This window comes from Melospiza melodia, chromosome 5 (genome assembly GCF_035770615.1).
Source record: "Melospiza melodia melodia isolate bMelMel2 chromosome 5, bMelMel2.pri, whole genome shotgun sequence".
Taxonomy (NCBI): domain Eukaryota; kingdom Metazoa; phylum Chordata; class Aves; order Passeriformes; family Passerellidae; genus Melospiza; species Melospiza melodia.
In genome coordinates, this window is record NC_086198.1 from 32,761,249 (window position 1) to 32,785,265 (window position 24,017).

The 24,017-nt window shown below is 52.3% G+C and overlaps 2 protein-coding genes across 5 annotated transcripts in view; one reads left to right on the plus strand and one right to left on the minus strand.

The window, feature by feature from the left end:
- The first annotated feature begins 4,640 nt into the window (after window positions 1–4,640).
- NEUROG2 (neurogenin 2) lies at window positions 4,641–5,330 on the plus strand. The gene has a single exon (XM_063156887.1). The coding sequence runs from the start codon at window positions 4,641–4,643 to the stop codon at window positions 5,328–5,330; it is 690 nt and encodes a 229-aa protein (XP_063012957.1).
- A 5,330-nt stretch (window positions 5,331–10,660) lies between these two features.
- Window positions 10,661–24,017, minus strand: part of ALPK1 (alpha kinase 1) — a 31,332-nt gene continuing 17,975 nt past the window's right edge. Inside the window, exons 4-15 of one of the 4 annotated variants that reach the window (XM_063156883.1) lie at window positions 20,484–20,682; window positions 19,563–19,622; window positions 18,840–18,926; window positions 18,069–18,145; window positions 17,027–17,122; window positions 16,539–16,643; window positions 14,172–16,173; window positions 13,774–13,927; window positions 13,124–13,286; window positions 12,847–13,033; window positions 12,384–12,587; window positions 10,812–10,949 (exon numbers count right to left, since the gene is read on the minus strand). In XM_063156883.1, the coding sequence (XP_063012953.1) occupies window positions 12,394–12,587; window positions 12,847–13,033; window positions 13,124–13,286; window positions 13,774–13,927; window positions 14,172–16,173; window positions 16,539–16,643; window positions 17,027–17,122; window positions 18,069–18,145; window positions 18,840–18,926; window positions 19,563–19,622; window positions 20,484–20,682 (3,324 nt within the window). In that variant the 3' untranslated portion in view covers window positions 10,812–10,949; window positions 12,384–12,393. The other 3 variants (XM_063156884.1, XM_063156885.1, XM_063156886.1) reach the window with 3 other exon arrangements.

The following is a 24,017-nucleotide window of genomic DNA, read 5'->3' on the forward strand; positions in this document are numbered from 1 at the left end:
GCCCGGCGGAGGGAGCCGCCCGGGCGGTGATGCGCCCCTCCCGCCAGCCCGCCGCTGCGGCCGCAGCACCGCTCCGCCCTGAGAGGGCAGCCCTGGCTCCTTCCGCCGGGGGAGGGCTGAAAGGCGCTTTTAAATTACTGCTGACACCTCTGTCCCGGCTCCCTAAAATCTCAATCAACAAGCCATTAGAACTCAACGGGAGTAAAACTAAATCCTCGTTTAAGTGTATTTATCCGCTCTCTTTTCTCTCTTTCAAATGCTAAATCCATTTCAGCATATGCCCCTTCTTTCTCTAGCCTTTCTCTAAAGACTGGCAGCCTGCACTACTCTTGTAAATATGAAAGATGCTAATCATATGACATATCACGTCTCAGTCGGAGCCTGGAATAAAGCCTTGAGATTTGGGATCATTGCCTCCAGACAACAGCTTCATCAGCCGGAAAGTTGGGTTTTTTTCTCCTTTCCTTCAACTCTCAATCCCTTCTTTGTCTGGGGGAAAATGCAGCCAACTCGAGCCACCCTGGCCATATGGTTCACTCTGTGTTTTCTTAGTTGAATCCTGAATTGTTTGTGACTTGCGAAAGGTTTTTTTTTTGGGGTTTTTTTTTTTTTGTTTTTTTTTTTTTTTTTTTTGCAAGTGTGTATAAAGACATAGAGGAGGCTGCCCGGATCGGGGCAGCTCTGCAGGATAACTCCATGTTCTTCATGTGTTTGCTTTCAGCCACCTCACCACACAGACAAAAAGTATAAACCTGCAGACACACGCCAATAACCTGTTACAGGTATCTGGTGTTCTTCCCCTTCTGGGTAAAAATACCCAGGTGCTTTTCCCTTTTCTGGATGGAACTTCCTTCTTGAAACACCATTCATGTCTTTACTCAGCTCCATAACACAGTTATTGCTCACTGGCATATCCCATCTAGAAATGCCTTGACTAAGAGAAGCCCTGAGTATTTTGAGTAAGGAAAAGTGGCTTTTTAGACCTGGATAAATTAGGAGCTGAGTGAGTTTGGCACACCTGGGTTTGGCTATCCCCCTGTTTGATAGCCAGGCTGCCAAATTTTCTTTCTCTCTTTCCTTACACAAATCACCCCCACCCCCCCTGCCCCCCAAAAGGCCCTTTCACCAAACCATTAAATTCTACAGAGGTGGTCAAGCTAGTCCTGCTTTTCAGGCGTTCGAGAAAGAAAAGGGTCCTTGAAGTTTAGAAGATGCCCAAGGAAAACTCATTGAATGACATCAAAAGAATGAGTTTCCATAGCTGTTGAAGCACGAGAGCCGTGTAGCTGCACAAAGGCGGGTTGGGGCAGTGGGACTGTCCCACTGCTCTATCCCAGCACAATTGGGTCACTGAAATAGGGAATTAATTACCATTGGAGAGTGGGCAGCCCATTCACCACTGGCTGAGTTTTATTAAACGCCAATATAAATAACAAAACAACTCTTGTGGCTGCACTATTCCTACACGCCAAAGGAAGGATTATGTTGGGGATTAACATCTTAAAGTCTATGAGACTTTCTGACTCAAGGCTCGGAGCTGGTAATCGTATTTGTCTCCTGGTTCAGCGATTAGTGCTCTCCCTCGCGCACCTTCGCCTGGATGGCCAATGTCCCTTTTTGCAGGCACTGGGTTTTTCACACAATCGGCTGTTCTTTTCCCCACATCTATAGAAAAGAATAAGAAAACTGAAGCGTGTTCACGCGATCCTCAAGCTTCTTCTCTTCTTCATGGGAAAGGAAGGCACCGGCAGCCTTTTTTCACAAGGGGGAGGAGGCAAACCCTCTTGGTGGGGCGGGGGGCCAGCACTGCAAAATCGCTCTGCAGGCCTGCACCTGCCATGCAAATCTGCCGGGAACAATCGGCCCCCGACAAGGGCTGGGCTGGGGGGAGCAGGGAAAGATGCCGGGACAGAGCTTGTGGGGGGACCCCTCTTCGCCTGGATCCCAGAACAAACCCCAAAAGTGCTAATACAGCTTGGGAGTTGGGGGACTGCTCCTCATCGTGTCCCTCCATGTGGTGCTGCTTGCTGCAGCGTGCATGGGAAGGACCTGGATCAGGATGTGGGGGATACGCACCCCAGCAATTTTGATTGCTTCCCTCTGCAGAGCACCCCAGTACTCTGCTGTGTGGGGACATCTTCTCACACCCCATTTAAGAGCAGAACCACCCCACTCTCAGGGTTAGTGGGTGCTTGACCCCACAGGGATCAGGACACCCTGGTGTGTGTGGGCAGCCCTAGGACCCTGAACCCTCAGGACACCGCAGGGTATGGGGGAGGCAGAGCTGGGAGGGGTCGGGCCACCCTGTCCCCACAGCTTTGTCCCCGCATTTCCCGGGATGTCGTGCCCCTGTTCATCTGAGGCAGGCTGGCCAATAAGGCTGGCTCTCAACTTGTGAGGTCGACGTGTGGATGGGCTGTGCCCAAAGGTCTCTCAGCAACACAGACCCTAAACTTTTAGGGCTATTGGGTCGCCTCAGAGTTCAATCTTCTTACAGCAAACAAAGCCCTTCTGAAGGTCTCCCCCTCTCCCCCACACGAGCTCAGCGTCCTTTTTTTTCTGGGCTGTGTGATAAGCTTAAATCATTGTGCTCCCATTTCTTGATCGTTGCCTACTTTGGGCTTTTGTTCCCCTAAAGTAGGATTGAGTCTGGCAAAGGGGCTGAAGTTGAACAGTTTGACCCTTGGAGGACAGTTCAGGCGGTGGGCAGTGGCAGCAGCATTCCCGCTCCTGATCCCACTCCCTCTCCCCCCACCACCTCCTCTCCCCACTCTCAGCCGAGCAGCTCTGCCCTCACTGCCCACAGACCACACAAGCGCCTGTCCAGAGCTGTGGGGATATTGAGCCGACCTGTCCTTGGTCACCTCGTGCTCAGCCCTACAGAAAAAGCCACTGCACGGCAGGGCCTGGCAGCAGGAATGGGACTGAACCCCAGAAAGGCACCGCAAAGGGTGCCTCACCTCTCCGGTGCTTTGCACCAGCAATGGAAGCACGGAAATCTCGGCAAGCAGGGTGGGGACAGAGGGATGGGCTGGCCCTGTCACAAGTGTACTCTGCTTTGTCCCCTTAGAGTACAGAAAAAGAAATAAGGTCCTTTTAAAAGCGTCACTCTCCTGGGATGCCGAGGGGAGCTGTGAGCCTCTTGCACAAGGAGGTGAAGAATGTTTCACAGAGTCGCAGAGATACTGACTGAGGCACCCACCCGGCCTCAATTGCTTCCAAAAACCATACACTCAGACTGAGGGACTGCTTTGGGTGTGAGTTTGTGCTGTGCTGAGCACGGCTTCTGCACAGGTTTCAGCACTTTCTTAAATTTTGAACTTTTCTACCAGTTGCAAACAAAATTCTGTTTCAAATCCCAACTCATCCCAAGTGCCTTGCTGACCGTGTTTCCATATGGAGAGGAGAGTGTTCTGGCGTTTTAGTTTTGTATGTTCTCACTGTCATTTCTTTGCCAAGGACTTGGAGTGACAGGCAAGAAGGGAGAGCTTCACACTGACAGAGGGCAGGGTTAGATGAGATCTCGGGATAAGTCCTTCCCTGTGAGGGTGGGGAGGCCCTGGCACAGATTACCCAGAGAAGCTGTGGATGCCCCATCCCTGGAAGTGTCCAAGGCCAGGTTGGACAGGGCTTGGAGCAACCTGGGATAATAGAAGATGGTTTGTGGAGCAAAGCCATCCTGCCAGCTCCACGGACATGTCACCAGGCTCTGCCATGGAGAGAGGGCTGGAAGGGGGAAGAGGGGTGAAAGGAATGAAGGTTTTCCTGGTGCACTGACAAGTTGGTGTTTGGGGGTTTTCTCAGGTCTCCTCCAGCCTGTGAATTATATTTGACAGCACGGAGCTGCCCGGCGTTCCCCCACTTCGGGCTCGGCCTGATGCAAACGGAGCAGCCGCTTGCCCGGAGCATCTCCCCAGCAAGCCACGCACGGAACTACGCACCTTTACCACAGCACCAAGCGTCCCCAGAAGGCGAAACGCTCCCGGGGAACGAGGCGGGGGTGAAGAGGAGCCCCTCTCCATCAATCCCTCCCTTTCCCTTGGCGGGCCCGCCAACGAGGAGCGGCTGGAAGGGGAGCCGGCCGGCCCTGGGCGCGCGCGTGGCGCGCGGGACGCGGGGATTGGCCGGCCCGGCGCCTCGCGCCCCCCCCGCCCCCCGCCCCGTGCCCATTCATTAATAAATTAGCGGCACGCTCCAGCCGAGCGCGAGGCGCCAATGGGGCCCCGCCGATGGGGCGGGCGCGGGGGGGAGCGGCGGCGGCGCCCCCCGACAAGAGTCGCGGGCGGGGCGGGCAGGGCGAGGGGGACCCCGGGGGTAGGTTTGATTGTTCCCCGCGGGGTATATAAGGGGTGTTAAGCAGGGTCGTGTGCCAGACACGCAGCCTGACCGGGCCCCGGGCGCCGCTCCCGCCGCCGCCCGCCCGCCCGCCGCCCCCGGGGCGCGTGCCATCGCCGCGCCCCCGCCGCTCCCCCCCACAGTCCCCCGCGCTTTGCCGACCCCCCCCCCCCCTTCAGCTTCAAGACCCCCGCCCCGCTCCGTCAGACCGGCGAACCGTCACACCGCCGGAGAGGCGAGGAGAGCGCGCCCGCTGCTTCCCGGAGCTGCTGCCCGGTGCGGCCCCGTCCGGCCGCCGCGCAAGGATGCTGGTGAAGGCGGAGGTCCTGGCGCCGCCCGCCGAGGACGAGCTGCTGCTGCTGGGGCTGGGCTCGCCCGCCCCCTCGCCCTCACTGCCGTCCAGCGCCGAGGAGGAGGAGGAAGAGGAGGAGGAGGAGGAGGAGCTGCGCGCCGCTCCGCCGGCTCGGCCCGTCGAGGCTCCGGGCGGCCGCGGGCTGCGGCGGGCGGAGGGGAAGCGGCGGCCGGGGCGGTCTCGCGGCGCCCCGCGGGCGGCGCGCACGGCGGAGACGGCGCAGCGCATCAAGCGGAGCCGGCGGCTCAAAGCCAACAACCGCGAGCGCAACCGGATGCACAACCTGAACGCGGCCCTGGACGCCCTCCGCGACGTGCTGCCCACCTTCCCCGAAGACGCCAAGCTCACCAAGATCGAGACGCTCCGCTTCGCCCACAACTACATCTGGGCGCTCACCGAGACCCTGCGGCTGGCCGGGGCGGCGCGGCTCGGCCCCGACGGGGCGGCGGCGGCGCCGGCCGAGGGCAGCCCCTCGCCCGCCTCCTCCTGGAGCGGCGGCGCCGCCAGCCCCGCGCCCTCCGCCTCCCCGTACGCCTGCACTTTATCGCCCGCCAGCCCCGCGGGCTCCGCCTCGGATCCCGAGCACTGGCCCGGCCGCTTCGCCCCGGGGCCGCCGCCGCCGCTGCCCCGCCGCTGCCTCTAGCCCGGCGCGGCGCTGCCGGGGCTCCCCCCGGGGCGGCGGCGGCGACAGCGGCATCTGCCCGCTTCCCAGGGCAGGGCGGGCTGTGGGAACGGCACCTGCCAAACCAAACTTTCCGTCTCTCTTTCTCTCTCGCCGATGTGCACTTTGTCCAGTTTTCCCAGATCTGTCACCGCGGGGCTTTTGTGTGTGTGTCCCCCCCTTTCCCCGCTCCCCTCTTTGCCATCTGTCCCTTATGATTTATAGGCGGGAGGGGGGTGCAAAGCGAGGGGAAAAAAAAAAGTAAATTGTTTTGTTAGGGGTCCAGGTTAGAAGTCATTGTATAATTTGTAGGCTTTGTGAGGACTGAATGCAAGCGTGGAAATTTAGGCTGAACTCTCTATCAAAAGGGAAGAAAATCGGGAGGGGGAAGTGGGGAAGGATCTCCTCATACATTATTTATTTCGACCTTTAGGGGACAAGGAACTCCCCCCTTCTTTCAGGAGATTAAAAATAAATCAACAGACTGAAAACCTCAACAGACACGGAACATTACAGCGATCAGCCACACACGTGTTCACATTTATTTATTATAAAGACAGATTTCATGGAAAATATGTATTTTTTGTATAATTTACAGAGTTTATTCTAGTATGTATTTACAGCTGAAGAGCAAAGGGATTGTCCTTGCGATAAAATATAAATAAAAGCTCTAATTTTCGTAACTTTGGGGTTGCTGCCTTTTCTGCTTTATGTGCCAGCGGCTGGGAATTAGGCGATCCTTGTCTCTGGTGAAACCAAGGTCCGGTGGGGCCTGATGTCACCGGGTCCACGGGCAACTGTTTCTTTGGGAAACAGCATTAGACAGAGAGAGAGAGGGGGAAATTCAGTGAAAGTTTGCCTTTAGCTCTCAGTACAGAAGATGCTGACAGCAAATGTGGGATGGATGGATGGATGGATGGATGGATGGATGGATGGATGGATGGATGGATGGATGGATGGATGGATGGATGGCTAAAGACTTGTCACATTTCAGGCCGATGGATTTCACCAACAAGGCCGTAGGAATTAAATGTTGTTGAGCTAACAAACCAATCCTGGGTTTCAAGAGGTAGAATTTGCTCTCTGTGTGGGTCAGATGAATTCCAGGTCGCAGGCAGTTCCAGGGGGTTCAGTTCGGCGTGCACAGCACACTGCCAGGCATGTCACCGTGCAGGGGGGTGCTGGAGGCCGCCCAGGCCCTTCAGTCATCGTCCCCGGGCTCCCGGGAGCACTTTGTGACTTCTGGGTACAAACTCTTGGAAATCATTAAAAACCAGCAGAGGCGCCTGGGTGTATTAATTAAATAAAACGCTTAGCACGCGAATCCAGCCCGGTGCCCTCCGGATCCTGGGAGCGTGAAACCCGGCCCTCGGAGCGAAAGGAAGAGGGAGGAAAAGAGAGGGGGGGGTTGGGGGGGGGGAGAAAGCCCAAAATGTGTGAAAAGAGAATTAGTGAAATTAGGTTAGGCCAATAAACCGCGCGGGGGTCCCCCCCCGGCCCCGCAGCCTCGGGCGAGCAGTGCTATCTAGCCTGATCTATTGTTTCCCCCCCTGGCAGGGGGGTTATTGTGTGATAAATAATTCCTAAAAAAAAAAAAAAAAAAAAAAGAAAAAGTGGGAGCATTTGCATAATCACTGCTTTGATGTGGCCAGCAAGATGAAGCTGTGTTCCCCCAAATCCGCCACGGGCCAGGAGGGACAAAACAAGGGGGAGCCTTTCAGGGCGCTGGCGGTGCGTGGGGCAGCCCGTCGGGAGCAGGGTTTTTCACTCTCACCCGCTTTTAGCGACTCCTTTTAATGGCCAAACTCCAGGAACGTCAAAAAGGAGCCAAGCGCTCTCTCCGTCTTTTCTGGTCGGGCCTCATTGTCCTTCCTGGCTTCTCTCCCTCTGAAGAGGCACTGGAGTAAGTGCCTTCGGCTCTTCAAAAGGCCGGGATGGACTGGATGCACTCTTCTGTCTCTCAGTGCTGGAGCCACGCAGGACCAGGAGGGACACCCCGAGTGGCTCAGCACCAGGATGCTCCCCGCAGCTCTCCTCGGGGAGGGACCCTGCTCCTTGCCAGGTGTGTCATCCTGCAGGGATTTCCCTCCATCCCAGGTACAGCTGGGATGGGGCTGTGCCAGCGGGAACCACCGTGGGAAAAGGCACACGGCGGGTCCGAGGGTGGAGGGGGGGTTGGACAGGGGTTTGGGGTGGGAGCCACGCCAGCCAAACCTCCCCTGTTCCCTGGGGGAGGCTGGCCTGCGATGGAGATGCCCTCGGAGGAAACGGGCCCGAGAGGGACAAGGTTGGCAGGGGGTGGCAGGACCACGCTGGCAAAAGCTGAGTTGGAGAGGCTGGATTTGTCACCTAACCCAGTCACCCTCATCCTGATTTTTGGTTTGAAGGTGGCCAGAAGTGTTTATTTCCTGTTCTTGCCCCTTAATTTGAGTTAATTCCTCTCCTTCGTTTCCTTCTTTCATATGTTTCCCTCTTCTCTCTCAGAAGACTGAGTTTTGGAGGTGACGCCAAAAGGAGATGACCCCAGAGCCAACTACAGCCAGCCTGGAAGCAGACCAGGAGATGGGAGATGGGCAAACACCTCCTTGGGTGATGTGAGGAACCTGGGGGTGGTTTCCATGGCAGCCCCTTGCCCCAGAACATGTGTTTATGATCCTTCTGTGTATTGTATTTTGGCATAAAAGCTCCTCTGCGCCAGCAGGGCTGGAGGGGCAGCCTGAAGGCCCCCGAGGGTGAGGGGTGCTTTACAGCCCTCCTTGGCATAAGAATGGCCACGAGGAGCCAAACCAGCAGCCCAAGGGCTGCCGCACGCCGCTTTTCATGGCAGGCATAAATCTGTCCAGCAGTGCCTCGGTTAAAGAGCCCTCCCGACACGGCTCTCAGCTGGCCGGCGCATTTCAAACCCGCTCTTCCTAAAGCCTTACTCCAGTGCCTCAGGTTGGGCTTCCCCCTGTCCCTGTATAATGCATGGGTTTGGCCCAGGCAGCCCCAGTTGCCCTTCACCACGGGCAAAAAAGATCTCAATTATCTATCATACAGCCAATCCCCTGGCACAAGCAGAAATCTCAGCGGGATCTTTTTTGTGACCTGATGTAGGTTGTTGTCTAAGTGCAAGGCAAAATCTTGTGGTTTAAAGTCTGAGACAAACTCTTTTGCTCTGACAAGCAGAAAATGTAAGGATATAAAGATGTAAAGATTTAAAAATATAAGGATATCCTGCCTTCTACCTACGATTCTGCAGCAGCTGTCCAGCAAAATTATGGCAGCCTGCTCATCCCCGTGACCTCTCGTACTGAACGGAGATTAAGGAGAGGCAGAACTCCTGCCAGATTTAAAATCAAGCCTCTAAAAACCGATTGGAGAGAAAAAAACTCCTTGGAGGGTCACTTTGCAGCAGCCAGGAGGGAACGGGGATGGTGTGGGGCGGCTGTGACACACAGCCATCCCTTCTGCCTCCCCTCCTCCTCCTCCTCCCTTTATTAAAAAGCAGAGAGACCGGCCCAAAGCTGATGGCATATTTACCTTCATGAGTTTTAAAAAAAAGTTAATTACCGCTCGGAGCAAGTTGGTCGGGCTGTCCTGAGCTGTCTTTTATTAGTAGTCGCCTTCATTAATTTCCCTCGCTGGATTTGCTGCTAATAGCTGCCTGGTCGTGGGCAGCACAAAGCAGCATCTGTGCCATTGAGCAGAAAAGCGGGAGTCAGGCAAAGGGGGGCACTGGGGCGGGGGGGGCGACGCCGTTTGCAAATCAACCTCTATTAACGTGATGTCCTGCTCGGAGGGGAAAACGGCGGCCCCGGTAGCCGGCACGACAGTTTGGGCTGTGAGCGAGGCAGGAAAGGCACCTGCTGCCTGCCGGGGGATCCCGCCCTCATCCCGCTGCCCCGGGCCTGGCTGTGCCCCCGGGATGCCGGAGCTGCCCCTGCCGAGCTGAGATGCTCGGCCCCTGCGTTAAACAAACCGCTCGTAACTCGGTATCTTCTGGAAGATACGCTCTGTGCCTCAAGAACAGCTTGGCAGAGAAGTTCGGGATTAGGGGATGGGATTAGGTTCCGTAGGGAGGGGGCAGCGGGCGGGCACAGCGGGCTCACACGAGCTGGGGCAGCGGGCGGGCGGCTGCGGAGGCCAGCAGCCCCATCTGCTCCGCTCCGCCAGGGGACAGGGGACACGATTTCATCCAAGCGGAAGAAAGGAGGGTGGCGTGTGTCACTCCCGGGAGAGAGGGGCGAGAGCGGCACGCTGCCGCCGGCTCCCACGCAGAGCTGGGGGAGGCACCGTGTGCCGGGGCTCCCCTGGGGCAGCAGGTGACAGCAGCACGCACCAACCAGCACCTCGCTGCCAACACCCCGCTCTGCTCAGGGGGAAGGAGACGCCGAGGAAGCTGCTGCTGCTGTGTTCTTCCAAGCAGAAGAGATTGGGCAGCCCGGGCTGCGGTTCTGCCCTTGCCGGTGTGAGGCTTTCCCCTCGTTCCCCATGAATAGCCGTGTCTGGGGAAGGAGCTGTGCCGATATCCAGCAGCTGGGCTCTGGGGGCAGCTGATGTCGGGTTTGGGTTTATGCTGCCTCGTGTGCAGGGGCTGCCTCACAGCTGGAGGGGTCAGCCCGTGCCCGCTCTATGCCAGCCGGAACGGCCCGGGATGCTGCGGCTCCGAGGGAGAGGGAGGGAGGGAGGCAGGCTTGGCTCAGACCTGTATTGTTGGGATCCCTTCCCACTGCATCTTTTCTAAGAGAAATTCCCCGAAGTGCTCCAGTTACTGGCATTATTTATGAGTGAGAAAATCATTCTACCTGTTAGCAGGCTTTGGTTGCATCAGCTTGTTCCCTGGATATCAGATTTACTAACTTGGATGCACAGGCACGACACACAGCCAACAAAACTCTGGCCTTTCACCTGGATACCTGCAGAAAGGGAAGGAGTAAGAAGCTCTTTAAGCAAATACCCTCCCTGAAGGACAGGAAAGTGTGTCACCGCTGCCACAATCAGGCCGGTTTCGTGCCTGACTTGCAGCACCACTTACACAAGTCCTTACACTCAAGTCCTGGAGTTTAGGTGACAGGAAAAAATGTTTCATGCTTCCTCAAGTGTGATGTCCCTACATCTCATATTTCACTGTGCCAGCACGACACAGCTCCGCTCCTTTTGTAGAGCCTGGCTCTCACTGGTTATACCGAGTACTTAGGTTGGAATTTGGAGAGTACTACAATTAATCAAGCCCAAAAATCATCTCAGTAGCAAGTTACTTAACACAAACCACTGGATCTCCAATAAAAACTTCCAATTTCTAATTTAAAAAAGACAAAGTATTCCCGATGTCTCAGCTAGTTCAAATTACTTTATTCTGATACCAGAGGAAATAGCAGCATTTTTTGTCAGTATCTCTATGATGAAATTTATAGCCAAAATATTAAATTCTCCATCCTCAGAGTCAACTATTTATTTCCTCAATAATCCCCTATTTATACCACAAATTGCAGCCAATAACTCAAACTCTGTGTGTTTGGAGCCATGTTCATGCAGAGCCCCAGCTCTTCAGGCAGTGAGGTTATAAATCCACGATTTCCAGTATCCAAGCCCCGGATGAAGAGAGAGTGCCTGATACACCTGAAATTGTGAAGAATAAGAATCCTGTGAAGAGTAAGACCAGTAGAATATGATTCCATATCTGTTTTAACAGGGAACTGAACAAGCTGATCCTCGACCCTAGCTTTTACTTGTGAGTAGCCGTAACTTTGGCTGAGGTGGCAAAATGTCACCTAAACCAACAAAATAAACAAGCTGCTAGGTGGAAATGCTAGGAAGAAAGCAAAATATTAAAATTCCATAGGGATGGATTTATTCAGAAGCACGTCTAAATAAATTTTCTTCTCCTCCCTTCGAGCAGGAAGGAGTGGAAAACGCAGGACTGGTCAGGGCTCCCAAAACTGCTTGTGCTGCCTGCTGACAGCGCATTAGGACACTTTGTTGTGCAGGGAGTGTCCGAGGGGTTTTGTTTTGGTTTTAATTGTCCCTACAGAGCAGGAAAGGTTCTGCAGAGAGGCTTTAACACAGCACCTCGGCCGCCCATGAATTCCCGGGATCCTGCTAACTAGCTTTGTTCGCCCCCCGGAGCCCGGCTGCGCTCGCTGGCCGGAGCACGGAGCTATGCAGGCTCGACACTCAGCTCAGGCCAGCATTTCCCCACTGCCGAGCGAGAACAAGGCCGGCCTTTATTGGCTGCACAAGATAACGGGCTTAATCTTCCCAGTAACACGTGAGCTTCCATGTATCACTTTAATCTGCGAGACACTGGGGCCGAGTGTCCCGTCACATGCCGATTTCACCGCCGTGTCAGCCGGCGACTGCCCAGCTCAATGATGGATTGTTTGCTGGCTCTTAACAACAGGCAAGATGGTGAATGCCCCGGGGTGACAGACAGTGTGCAATGGGAACGGCCGCAAATCTGATGGCCCGGTTCAAGTTCACCTGACAAAGCTGGAGCAGTCTGTGAGCAGAGCTCGGGAAAGGATTATTCACACTGGCATTATATTTTTGAATGCATTTTTCTCCCAGCGCAGCTGCGCAGCTCCCCAAGACTGAAGGTTTATGCACCATAATAAAGAGATTTAATATTTTTTTTCCCCCTCTTCCTTCTCCCTCTTTACACCTAGTTCTAATCAGTTGGCCCAGGGATAGGGCATCTTTCCAAACAACTCAGCACAAACATCACCTAGAAAACAATAGCATTGCTAAAACGCCGGGACAAAAGCCTAAAAACCTCTGCTGGCTGCAGAAACAAAAGGGGATGGTTTTGTAAAAGCAAAGTCTGTTGGGGACCCATCTTTTTGTGGAACTTTGATGCTGTGCCCCCTTTCTCATCAAGGAAATCTCCCAAAAGAAAGGATGCCAGTGCCTGGGGGCAGTGGGATATGGGGGCTTTGGAGGGGAAGAGGAGAATAGGAAATGAAGGCAGCTTTTCACTCTCTTGTTGGATGAGTTGCTCCCAAAGATGTCTAGGATAAAACAGTGTCCAGCTCAGGGGTTGTTCTGTGGACTGACCTGTGCCAGTCTAGGCCAGCAGCTCCACGGAGGGCCTTGTTAAGGACAGGCAGCTACAGATCTCATTGCACTCCACGTGTTGATCATTAAAAAAGTAGTAAATTCCTTTCTTCCCAAAGTTGGAGCGTGAGTCTTTGCTATTGAGGGAGTGAATCTGGGGGTCTGTGAGGTAGATGAGGCCTTTCCCGTTACCTGTCACCCAACCTGTGGAAGAAATGGTACATCTTGATATCTTGTTTATCTTGATAAACACCACAGCCTTTGTTTTAGCACACTCAGGACTCTTTGCCTGGCATGGCCCTTCCTCTCTTCATGTCACCTCAGTGACTCCCAGTTTCCACCTATGGCAGCAACAGCAGAACCCTATGAGACACACAATGAATTTTAACCAAATGAATACCCCAAAGACACCTGTGGGCCAGCAGCTGAGTGTGAGAGGCATAAACATCACTGTCACACACACCTTGAAGGTCAACGACCACGTCAGTTCCCTTGGAGAACTCGTAGCAGAAGTGGCCATAAGCCAGACCATACTCCGTGGCCTTGTACTCATTCTTCACCACCTTGGTGTTGTTGGAGAGCTTCACAAACTCCCCCAGGATGTAGGGCTCCACACTCACACATCCTTTTATAATTCTGTCTTCCAGAATCTGAAAGGAGACAGCCCCGCTGTTGCTGTAATTGACGCAAGACACCTTTCCTCATCAGGTCCTTGGGATTGCTCAGCAGACAGTTCTTACCAGGAGGACTGCAGAGGGGATGTAAAAGATTTGGGTAGGGACCTTCTGCTCATACAGCCTCTTGTTGAACTCTGTCACGTAGTACTGGGCTGTCATCTGTCGCTCCACATCGCTGAAATGATGGAGGAGTCCTTTTTCCTCTTTGTATTCCTTCCCAACATACCTGAACAAAAGGAGAAGGATCTGGAGAGGTGTTTGTTCTGGGTGCTGTGATACAGAAACATCACTGCAAAGCAGAATGTGTCAGAAGCAAATCCACCTCTGGGTAGTGTTTTTAAAATGGCTGCCATCAAAACTGGGTGGAATTCTTTTCTATCTCACAGACGTGAAAAATTATCCATCAAATCCTGGGATGGGAGTTTGACTCAGAGATATTAAAATATTGCTCTCCATCCATAATAATGAATAAGTTACTCCTAGCAATGATCTGAACTCTGCCATTAGCTCTTAGAAGACAAGAGTAAAGCAGCTTTTCCTCCTGGAAATTAAAAGCTAGAGTTACATGGAGTGGTGGGAAAGACTGCCAGAATGTCCAACACATTTGGACAAAGCCATCAAATATTCCTGCTACAGCAAATCTTACCAGACAGTTTTCATCCATATTTACAAACAAGCAGCATTGATGTACATTTTGTTTCAGAAATCCATACCTTCCCAGGCTTTCTTCTTGGTGCAGGAAGTGTATCCAAAAGGCATTTCTCTGCTTGCCCTCCTTGGCCACATTCAGGTAGTCCCCAATGAACACAGCTGTCTCCTGGCCTGTCCACAGCCCTGATTTCTTGGAGTATTTCAGAAGAAGGGCAGCTACAAAAAGGAGAACACCACAGATAAAAGGGAGAAATCTACAGGACTGCTCTGAGCCTGTGCTGAGGACTGGCTGTTATTTATGATTAACATAATGATCATTATCTTAGTCAGATTTCAGGGATGGCATGTGGAATCTAAACTCAAGTAATGGGGTAAAATGCAATAAAAAATTAAATCCTGACTAAAATATTGAGTCAAGCTTGCTCTCTGTGGAGGCACAGGTTGCTGTGTGGGAACTCACAGTATGCTTTGCGAAGCTCTTTGCTCCTAAAGATCCCAGTAGGCATCAGTCTCTGGACAAGCCAGTGATGCTCCACCCCTGCCAGGAGCTGCCTGTAATCATCATCCCTCAGAAAGCGAGCATCCAGGAGCTCTTCCTTCACTCTGCCAGGCATGAAGGCAATGCCACTGCCCCTTGGGACTGAACCTGCAGGGCAGCTCGTGGCCATCAGTGCTGATGTGATCCCTGAACTCAGAGAGGAACTGGACTGTCCCCTGCTGCCCAGCACATCCTGAGACTTCTCTTCATCCTCCTCTGTAGTGGCACAGTCAAAGTGCTTGGTTGTGGGTATCTTTCCCAGGGAGGGCAAAGCTGTTGGCACACTGGGAGTTGCTCCATGCTTTGGAGCCAGTGCTGCAGGATAATCCTTTACCAAGTCTCCCAGGCTGATGAGCTCGAATTCAGTGTCATCCATTGTTTCTGCCTGGGTGTCAACCTGAGGCACCTGCAGAGATCTGTTCCCCAGCATGGCAGATGTGCTCACCCAGCCAGGCACAGAGGAGTCACTGCCTGTTTTCAGCCCGATGTTTGTTGATGGTGCAGAAGGGCTCCTGTCCTGGGGGGGCTGTGCCTCAAACGAGGGACCCTCGGTGCTGTCTGCAGGTTCTCCCGAGTGGAGCCACTCAAAGCGACCGATGCTTCCCTCCCTGCTGCTGTCCTTGGTCCTGCAGCTCAGCTCGGCACAGGAAAAGGACTTCTCCTCCTGCCTTGTAGGAACAGAGTAGAGGATGGAGAGGGAAGGAAACTCATTGTTTGAGCCCTTTGATTTCTCTTTTGAGGAGCTCCTTCCACGGTGCCTTCCCTCCTGCAGCTCTTCTCTGCAGAGAAGCTCCTTCTCCACCATCCTCCCTGCTCGAGGGGCACACCCCTCTGAGGAATGCTGAGGAGACCCCCCAGAGCCACGGAGGGGCTCCCGAGGAGCAGGATGCCAGGCTCTGGGAGGTAAGGAGCACAGGGGCATGTCCTGGCTGCTTCCATTGGGCTCTGTGGTGCAGCACTGCTCCTCCACTGGGCTCTTCTCCCCTTGCTGCCCGTGCCTGAGAGACTCTCTGCTGCTATTACAACTCAGCTCCTCCCAGCTGGAAGAGTAACTGCATTTGGACAGCTTGCACCAAGAGTTCTCAGAAGTAGTGCTTTGGCTCCTGTCTTGCCCTCTGCTGAAAACATCTTTTTCACTGTTCATTTTCATTTCTAACGGCTCCATCTCTTCTTCAAAGGAAATTTTCATCACACCAGAGCCAATGTCTTGATTTCTTTGGCCACTGAGTCCCTCTGAGCTGTTTCCTGCTGTTGGTGAGCCCAGGATTTTCACAGCACCACTCCTCTGCTGAGCTGTGTCTTCAGCAGTACACAGGGTGTCCATGGTTTTGGTCTCTGTTCTCAGGGTTGTGATACAAGCTCCCACCTGGATCTCTCCCCGCATGGTTTTATGAATCCTGCAAGTTTTTTCAAACACTTGGCACACTGACAGGTGGTGCTGGGAATGCTTGGCAAGGATTTTCTCAAAGCTGGCTTCCCCTTGCAGGACAGGTTTTTGTACCGCGCCTTTATAACTGTCTGGGACGTAAGACCTGGCGTCGGAATTCGGGAAGCCTCCCACCCTCAGACGCCTCTTCACGGCTGCAACCAGAGACATGATCTCTCTGGCAAGCATCTCCTTCTCTTCCTCCTCTGGGAAGGAGGTGCTGTAGGAGTGCAGCTTGCCCAGGGCTTCCCTGCACAGCTGGGTGACCCCATGAAGCTCCTGGCTGTCCCCGTGGAGCCAGCGGTGCGCGGTGGCCAGGCAGAAGGAGGCTTTGATGAAACTGTGCAGCTCCTGCCTGCTGGTGATGGCACTCTGCTGCTCCTTGGTGAGCAGCCCCACCTCGAAGGATTCTTTGGCTGCAGACAAGTAGAACTCTCTCTTTTCTGGGGGACAGTCCTTGGAGTGGCTGTAGGACAGCAGACACATCCCACGGATGTTCTGCAAGGGGATCAAAGAGGAATGAGGGAATTAAAAACACGTTTCTTTCCCTGACACAATTTGAAGCAAAGCTCAGATCTAATCCCCTGCTGCCGTGTTTCCTGGAGGAAATAAACTTTCTCTTTTTTTTTTTTTCCGTTAAAATACAGCTGTAGTTCTAGGAGAGGCAGCACTCCCAGGGCTTTAAAGCCCATCCTCACTCTGGGGATAGCTTTCCCTCAGTGTATACCCCATATAACCAACCCAACCCTCAACACAGACACTCTGTGTGATGCACTGCTTGAAAGCCATGTCAGAGCCAAACTGAGCAGCCCGGGCTCTTCCCATGCACAAATCCCCCTTCCAGAGGGAGGAGTAACACTCACCACGGCCGTGAGGACAAACAGCGGGGTGTACTGGCTGTAGGCAGCTGCCAGCTTGCAGGCCTCGGCCGCCGATAACAAGCGGTGGTTGAACTCCTGCAGGAGGCTCTGATGAAAGACAAAAAAACCCAAAAATGAGGTAAAAACCTCAACTCAAGGACTTTATCTCCAATATATGATGCCTGGTAGGCAGGGACAATCATATCTTAAACAAGAGTCTGGTTTGTTTCTGCAGGACCCTTTTTGCTAAGGTTCACCATGGATGCAGCAATTTTGATTCCATAAATATTCTAAATATATACACTCTATAACATATTCTTAATATGTTCTTTTTCCTGAAGCCAGGCATTCTGCCATCTAGGTGCTACTGAGCTCTTTCACTGGGAGCAATGGAAGTTTCTGCAGCCCTCTCAGCTTGGGAGAGGAAATGTGTGGGTGAATTTGAGACCACCTCAAGCACCCACACACACAAAGCCCAAACCAAGTCTCACCAGGTCAATGTCAGCATTGGTTTTGAAGCGTGCATAATCCTGCTCATCCATGGAAGCAAAGATGTCTGCCATAATACCCAAGGATGTGGCAATTCCCTGAAAGAAAAATTAAAAATTTTCATACTGGGGTTTTTTCCCCCCTGTACTTTGAATTTTACTGCTCTGCTGTGTAGAACATGCCAGAAAAACAAGCAAACACACACACAAACAAGATCCGAAGAGAAGCACGGCTAAGAAATCCAGAGATGCTATCTTGGTATGGTTTTATTAATTTCACTTGCAGGAAGTGCAGTAATCTGGAAGACCGGATGCCACCTAAGGGCCTGCCTGGCCAAACAATTAAGAAACCCAGGTATGCTTTCACAAAATTCACTGCAGAACCCCCTGCTGCCGCTGAAATGGAGAACACAGAAATGTTCTGAGCTTGAGGTCAAGCTTTAAGACACAGCAGACAAGAGGTGACAAGGTCTGGGTTTTTGGGATATCTTGTGCTGGGGTCCAATTACAAATCCTCTGTGAGCATCATCCCGGGACTCACCAGGCTCAGGCTCACATTCCTGTTTAGCTACGGACACATGGTGTGACTGCTGCTCCATCTCCAGTGGGAGGATGAGGGCGGCTCGCCTCACAAACGTGCCAAGGACAGGCAGGGGGGTTCTGTGAGGTGCTCAGGTCCTGCAGGGCCAGGGGAATCCATCACCCACCACAAACATGCTCGGGGGAAAAAAAATTCCCTCTAATCCTAAGAAATAGCTAAAATCTGTGGCTGCTCTCTGGAATTAAGCTGTCCTTGTTGGAGGCACCAGAGGCATCCTCAGGGATGGTTTCACTTCAGATGGCTCTGCTTAATGGAGTATTGCTTTCATCCCCCTGCAGGAAAGGAAGCGTGGGTGAGGCGGTGCATGCACGCGGAAACAACGTGGAATACAGACTTTGTGCTGCCTGTTAACCCTGCCTCAGGTGTGTCAGAGAGGGAAACAAAAGCTAAGCAGCAGTGCTTCCTGGGCTGGCAGGGAGATGCAGAGTGGAAAGGAGATGCTACCTTTTTATCTGGCTGAGGAAGTTGGAAGTATCCCACGATGGAAGCCAAGACCAGCTCTGCTGCCTCATACCACATCCCTGAAATAAAGCAGAAAACAGGCACTGAGCAGGGGATGCCAGGGATGCATTTTCACAGCTTATTTCACACCTTGGGTCCTCAGGACAGGATAAAACCATGATAAAACCATTAAACCAAGCAAAACACAAAAGCATGTTCTGCTTCAGTGACTCTGATCATTTATGAGTTTCCTTCAGCTTTTGGCTGTGCATGAACACCCATTTTATCCTCACAAAAGGCTTCAGCTCCACAATCATGGAAGATTTGGGATCTCAAACCAAAAGCACAAAATGAAGGCTGTTGCCTCAAGTGCCAAACCCTGAATACAAAAGCCCATCCTGCTGAAAACCAGAGATTTTCCTGTCTTGAGAGGACATTGCTGGGATGTCCCTGTGATAAAAGTACCACCTGCCTTTGGGAATAGTGAATTTGGGAAAAACATGGAGTGGCACAGGGAAAAAGGGAACATTTCAGATTGTTTCTTGGCTTCAGGTGAGATTAGTAATAAAATGTTAACTCCTGCAAAATGTTTGCTTGGCACATTGTTCCAGGCCCTTGCTGCAAAGAGATGGGTGTGCAACTCATCCTCTGTGCCTGTTTTATGGGTACAGGGCGTTCACCACCAGCCAAAATTCTGACAGGTGCCCAGTGTAACATTTTAAAGGGGAAAAAATCAGGGAACCTTGAGTAGAAGCTCTCAGAAGACAGCCTTACCAAGCTTTTGCAGGATCTGTCCCCTGATTTGCAGGCAGACTGCCTGAACAAGAACCCGATCGCTCTCCTCGGCGTATCGCCACGTTCCTGCAGGAGGGGTGGGAAAACTCGGCATAGAATGAAAAATATTCCTGTCACTCTCAGCCTCCAAGGGTTACCTGAATCCCAGCAAACTGCCAGGATTCTCCTCCCTGCATGGAGGCCCTTTCCATAGGAGAATCTCAGCTCCCCGGGAAAACAGACCAACAGAACCCTGAACTGCCTCAATTTTCAGAGTCGTACAGCAACCTGAACATGCCCACTAAAGAAACACTTAACAAAGGAAAATAAAACATAAAGAATAAAGTATTTATTTAGTCTGTGAGATCAGTGGGAGTTTAGTCTGTAAGATCAGGCTGAACACTACTCCAACAATCTGGATTTTTGAGGGGATAGAGTTGACTGAGTTTCCTACATCACTCAGTTCCTTGAAATTGCTCTACAGGTTAAACTTCTCCATCCAGGATATTTTCCCACCCAATTGAAGGTATGTAAGGATGACTGAAAGAAATTTCAAAAATAAAGTAATGTTCCCACATTTTAGAGGGGAATGGTGAAGGAAAGTGAAGTGTGATGTAAGGAGTCATTACTGGGCTTGGTTTTGGCTGGTGTAACTGTTAAAATTGGGATCAAGAATCACACCAAAATTGCAAGTATGAAATTGGAAAATAGATTTACACATACCCGTTGCTCCGTTGTCATTAATCAGGCTGCTCAGTATATATTCAGCTTTTAAAAGTTTCCCTGATTGAAAATCAAAGAAAAAAAATATAGAAAATTAACATAAACATGTATTGTGGCATGAGGTGAATAAAACTGCTCATCAGGTATCACCTGCACATAGAACTGCTGCTGTCCATAGCCAAAAATGCAGGTGCCCCACATATACATGAATGTTACATGTGGTTGTACAATAACATGAAATTGTGAATGTATCTTTTTTATTTTACACATCATACATTCCTGGAAGATTGTTGGGATTCCCAGCTCTTATTCCCACTCCTCAGAATAAAGTAGTCTAGCCTGCTTCCTTCAGCAGGAATGCTGCTGGATTCTGCCCCAAGGAAACGTGGGCTTTGGAAACCCATTTAGGTCTCTCCATGGAAAGCAGAGCCACAGGAAGATGCGTTAAAAATCCTTCAGGTGCTGTCCATGTTACAGGAATGATGGAATTTTAATTTTTTATCCTGGAGGAATTGTAACCTGCATTGTTGGCATAGTCAAGTGGCCCCACTGAAAAATAAAAAGCAGCTAGGACGGTGTAGAGAAAATGCTAGGATTCTAATTTCCTTTTCTCAAGGCCCTTGCTCGGGAGTACAGCAATTCAGATATCCCCGTTTGAAACCAGCGGGGAAGATTTGTTAAGGGACAAAAGCCCCAATTAGCATTTCCCACACCCTTTCACAACTTTCTCTCCCTCTTTTGGCTCCGAAGCCCTCCACACCGGCCCCTTTGTGCTACCGAGAGGAGCCGGCCCGGGCTCCAGGGGGCCGGCAGCGGGAAGCGCGCTCGCAGAGGCGGCACCGCCAGCGTGTCCCGGCACGGAGGGGACCGAGTGTCGCCTCCCGAGTCAGGTGAGGCCGGCAGGGCTGAGGAGAGCGGTACCTGCGTTGACGGCGAGGCGAGCCTGGCGGATGAGCAGCTGCGGGCTGATGGGAGCGCCGGGATGCAGGCGGTGCAGCCCCTTGGCCAGCCGCAGCAGCCGGCTGGAGGCGTCCAGCCAGTACAGGAAGCGGTCCAGCAGGAACACCACGGCCGTGGCCGTGCTGCTGTCCCGGACCACGATGGAGGCCTTCAGAAAAGCCTGGGGGAAAAAAAAAAAAAAAAAAAGAAAAATCCACAGGCAGCCTCAGGAGCGCTGGAAAATCTTCAGCTTCACCAACCCTGTTCCCCACCCCATTTTCATGTTTAGGATAGGAAGAAGCCAGCTGTTTATTCTGTTTGAGTTGTAGATGTAATTGCGGATTTATTATCTTTTTTAATTGCCTGATATTTGGAACTGCAGAATTTGGTGGTCTGCTGATGGATTTAAGTCATGCCCAGCAGCAAAGGGGGGAGGTAAGACTGGGAAGGCTGGAAATGGTCACTATGCATTGTCCCACTCGGAGCTCAGGCCACCCACTCCTCTGTACACCACAAACAGGCAAACAGGCCCAGAATCCAAAGCTTTTCCCCTGCAGGCCATCCTTAATGACTCCTAAGTGCCTACGGACTCTCCTGGATTGTAAGTCCTGCCCACAGCCGCACTTACACGGGGAATTGTCAGAATTCCTGAGATCCTTGCCGTTAGCAGGACAGGAGGCCAGCAAAGACAGCCACGGCACACGCACACCCTCATCACAGGTGCAGAATTGGGGACTTTTTTGCCAAAAGCCTGTCCCTTCCCATACTGGGCACGGCCTGCTATGGGCATGGCACTTCAGCAAGGCAAATTTGTACAAATTTACTTTTTTTCCTTTTTCTTTTTTTTTTTTTTTTTTTTTCCCTTTCCTCAGCCCGAGTTGGATTTTCTAAGAGGATGGCACTTGAAAAGGATTCCTGAAGCTCCGGCAGGCACAACTTCGGCCAACAATGGAGGAATCCCCCTCTCCAAGCACCTGTAAACTGACACTGAGAACCAGCCATTCCAAATGCTCATCAACAGGCCATATATTTAAGCACAGAGCATCGCCTAATCTATTTTTTTTCCTCCCCTTCTTCCTTTAATAGATCGGAGCACAAAAGCCTGAGAGAGGGTGACCTACCAAACAAAAGGGCCTTTGAGTTCCTAGGAAAAGTAGACTTGGAGGAGGATGGAAGGAATCCAAGTGGCCCTATTATTTCCACTTGCACTAATTAGACATTTTTCTGTCAGCTATTGAGCACTGCTGAGAGGCCAAACTCACTGAATTCATTTCTAAAGTGTTTACAGAAGTTTGCATCTGTTTGTGTCTCTTCAGGAGGAAAATAAGCACTTCAATAGCATTGTGGAAAATCTAAACGAAGCATCCTATTCTGAAGGGCTTGGCAGTCTTGCAGCTGCATAATTTAACTCCCCGCTCAATGCCGAAACCTCTTGTGTCCCTCTCCAAACCCAAATGGACGCAAAATGTAGAAAAGTCAAGCCAGGGGGAGAAACGAGGCTAATTTTTTTCCCTATTTTTTTTTTTTTGGGGGGGGAGGCATGCTGTGTGGCACACAGCGCCACGGCTCCGTGTCAGCGATGTCCCCTCCCCGCGCCGAGCGGGACAGCGAGGAGCGAAGCCCCGCTCCTTTCATTGCCTGCCAGCTCGTGTGGCTGCGGAATTCCTCAGCACCTCCAGCGCATCTCCGGCCGGGACAGCGGCTCCCAGAGCCTGGGAAACGCCTCTGGCTCCCGGGATGCCTCAGCCTGCTCCATCCCAAGCAGAAGCGGGCAGATTTACTCACTTTCTCTGTCGCTTTAGATAAAGAGAGAGCGGGGGGGGGGGGGGGGGGGGGGGGGAGGAAAGAGCGAGGTACGCTCGCACTTTGTTTTCACATCTGTGCCCGCGACGTGAAATGGATCTGCCTAATTGAGTTTATGACACAAAGGGAAGCTGGCCGCGGCTGGGAAGTGGAATCAGGTGGCGGGGGAATTAAATTTGCTCCAGATTTCTATACAGGGACCATTGGGGGAAATGCAAAGCAGCCTTTAGCGAGGGGCTTTCGCCTTGATGGCGCTGAGCGGGAGGGTGTGCGGCTCGCACGGCTCCTCCTGAAGTTTGGGTCCCGGCTTTGGGTTCAAAGCCACGACGCCTCCTCCGCATTGACAATGGGGGCCGCTCCCAAGAGAGGGGAGAAGCTCAGAACCGGGGCCATCTGGCACTAGGACGGGCAGGAAAGCGTCAAAGGGAAATTATTGGTGCATAGTAAATGAGGATGAGGAGGAGGGGAAGGAAATAGGGGGAAATCTTTATGTGGCAGCTGATGTAAGAGGAATTACAAGCCCAAATAAATGAAATATTGATTTAATCCACTCTCTCGGCCCTCTTTATAAAGCCAAGATCCCAGAGGCAAGCCCTCCTCCATAGCCTGCGGGCTCAGGAGGATCCCCTTTGGAAAAACGCCTCTACAAACAGCGTGATTAAAAGCAGGGGAAAGAAAGATTTAATTTTCAGCATCCTCACATTTTTGTGGGAGCTCTGGACTCCTGTGTTTGCTGATACCCACTCGTCTCAGACCAGTTCAGTCCTAGTTCCACTTGAGACGGCAGCCAAGCTTTAAAACCTTTTTAAAAAGCCACAAAACTGAGAGTGGCCAGCAAAGAATTTCTAATTCCGTGCACAAGGCAGGAGAGTCAGAGGCACACACGTACTTCCAGGTGCTTCAGTCCTCTCCCAGGAGCTGCTCCTAGTTAGCACTCCACTGAACCCTAACAAATTGCCCGATTTTCTTTCCCCTGTCAGATTAAACACAGAGCACAGCGCCGATGGATGGGGCTGGAGCCGTTCCCCCTCTTACCCCGTCCTTGCCAGAGACCAAAGCTGCTGTCACCGAGTGGGACTGCTCTATCAACCCCTGCCTTTCAGCTGGCAATCAGGGCCCTCTCCACAAGCAGCAGGGAATTAAGCCTCCCACCAGGCCGAGGATGGCAGGAGAAAGCGTGGCTGGAGGTGCAGGCTGACGCACGGGACGGCCACACACTGGATTGCTGCAGACTGAAGAGTCCAGGCAGCTCCTGGACACTTCCCTCTTGGCTCAGAGCAGAGGAGAATTCTGCCCTGCCCTGAACCTGGTAATTATCTCAAGTTATTCGTCCTGCAGGCAGAGGAGAGTTGGGAATTCAAAGGCAGCAGCATTAGGTCCATTAGGGGCAGTTCAAAACACCACAGACTGAGGCAGTTTTACAACCAACTTTACCTCGCTTCAAGACTGGGAATAACTCCTGATTCCCTCAAGGAAAAAGAACAGCAGCATCTTGTGATGAGGACAGAAGGAGAACTCTTAAAGTGCCCAGGGAGCTGCTTGAAGGGGTGTTCCTTTGGGCCTCAGATCCAACAGGGCAGCAGGGATTTGGGGGACCATGGTCACATGCAGGGTTCCTGCTCTTGATTAGTGCCAAAGATACAGAGGTGCCACAATAATTTTGTGGCCCTGGTTTGTTCTGGATCACTTATAAACTATTGTGGCACATTAAAA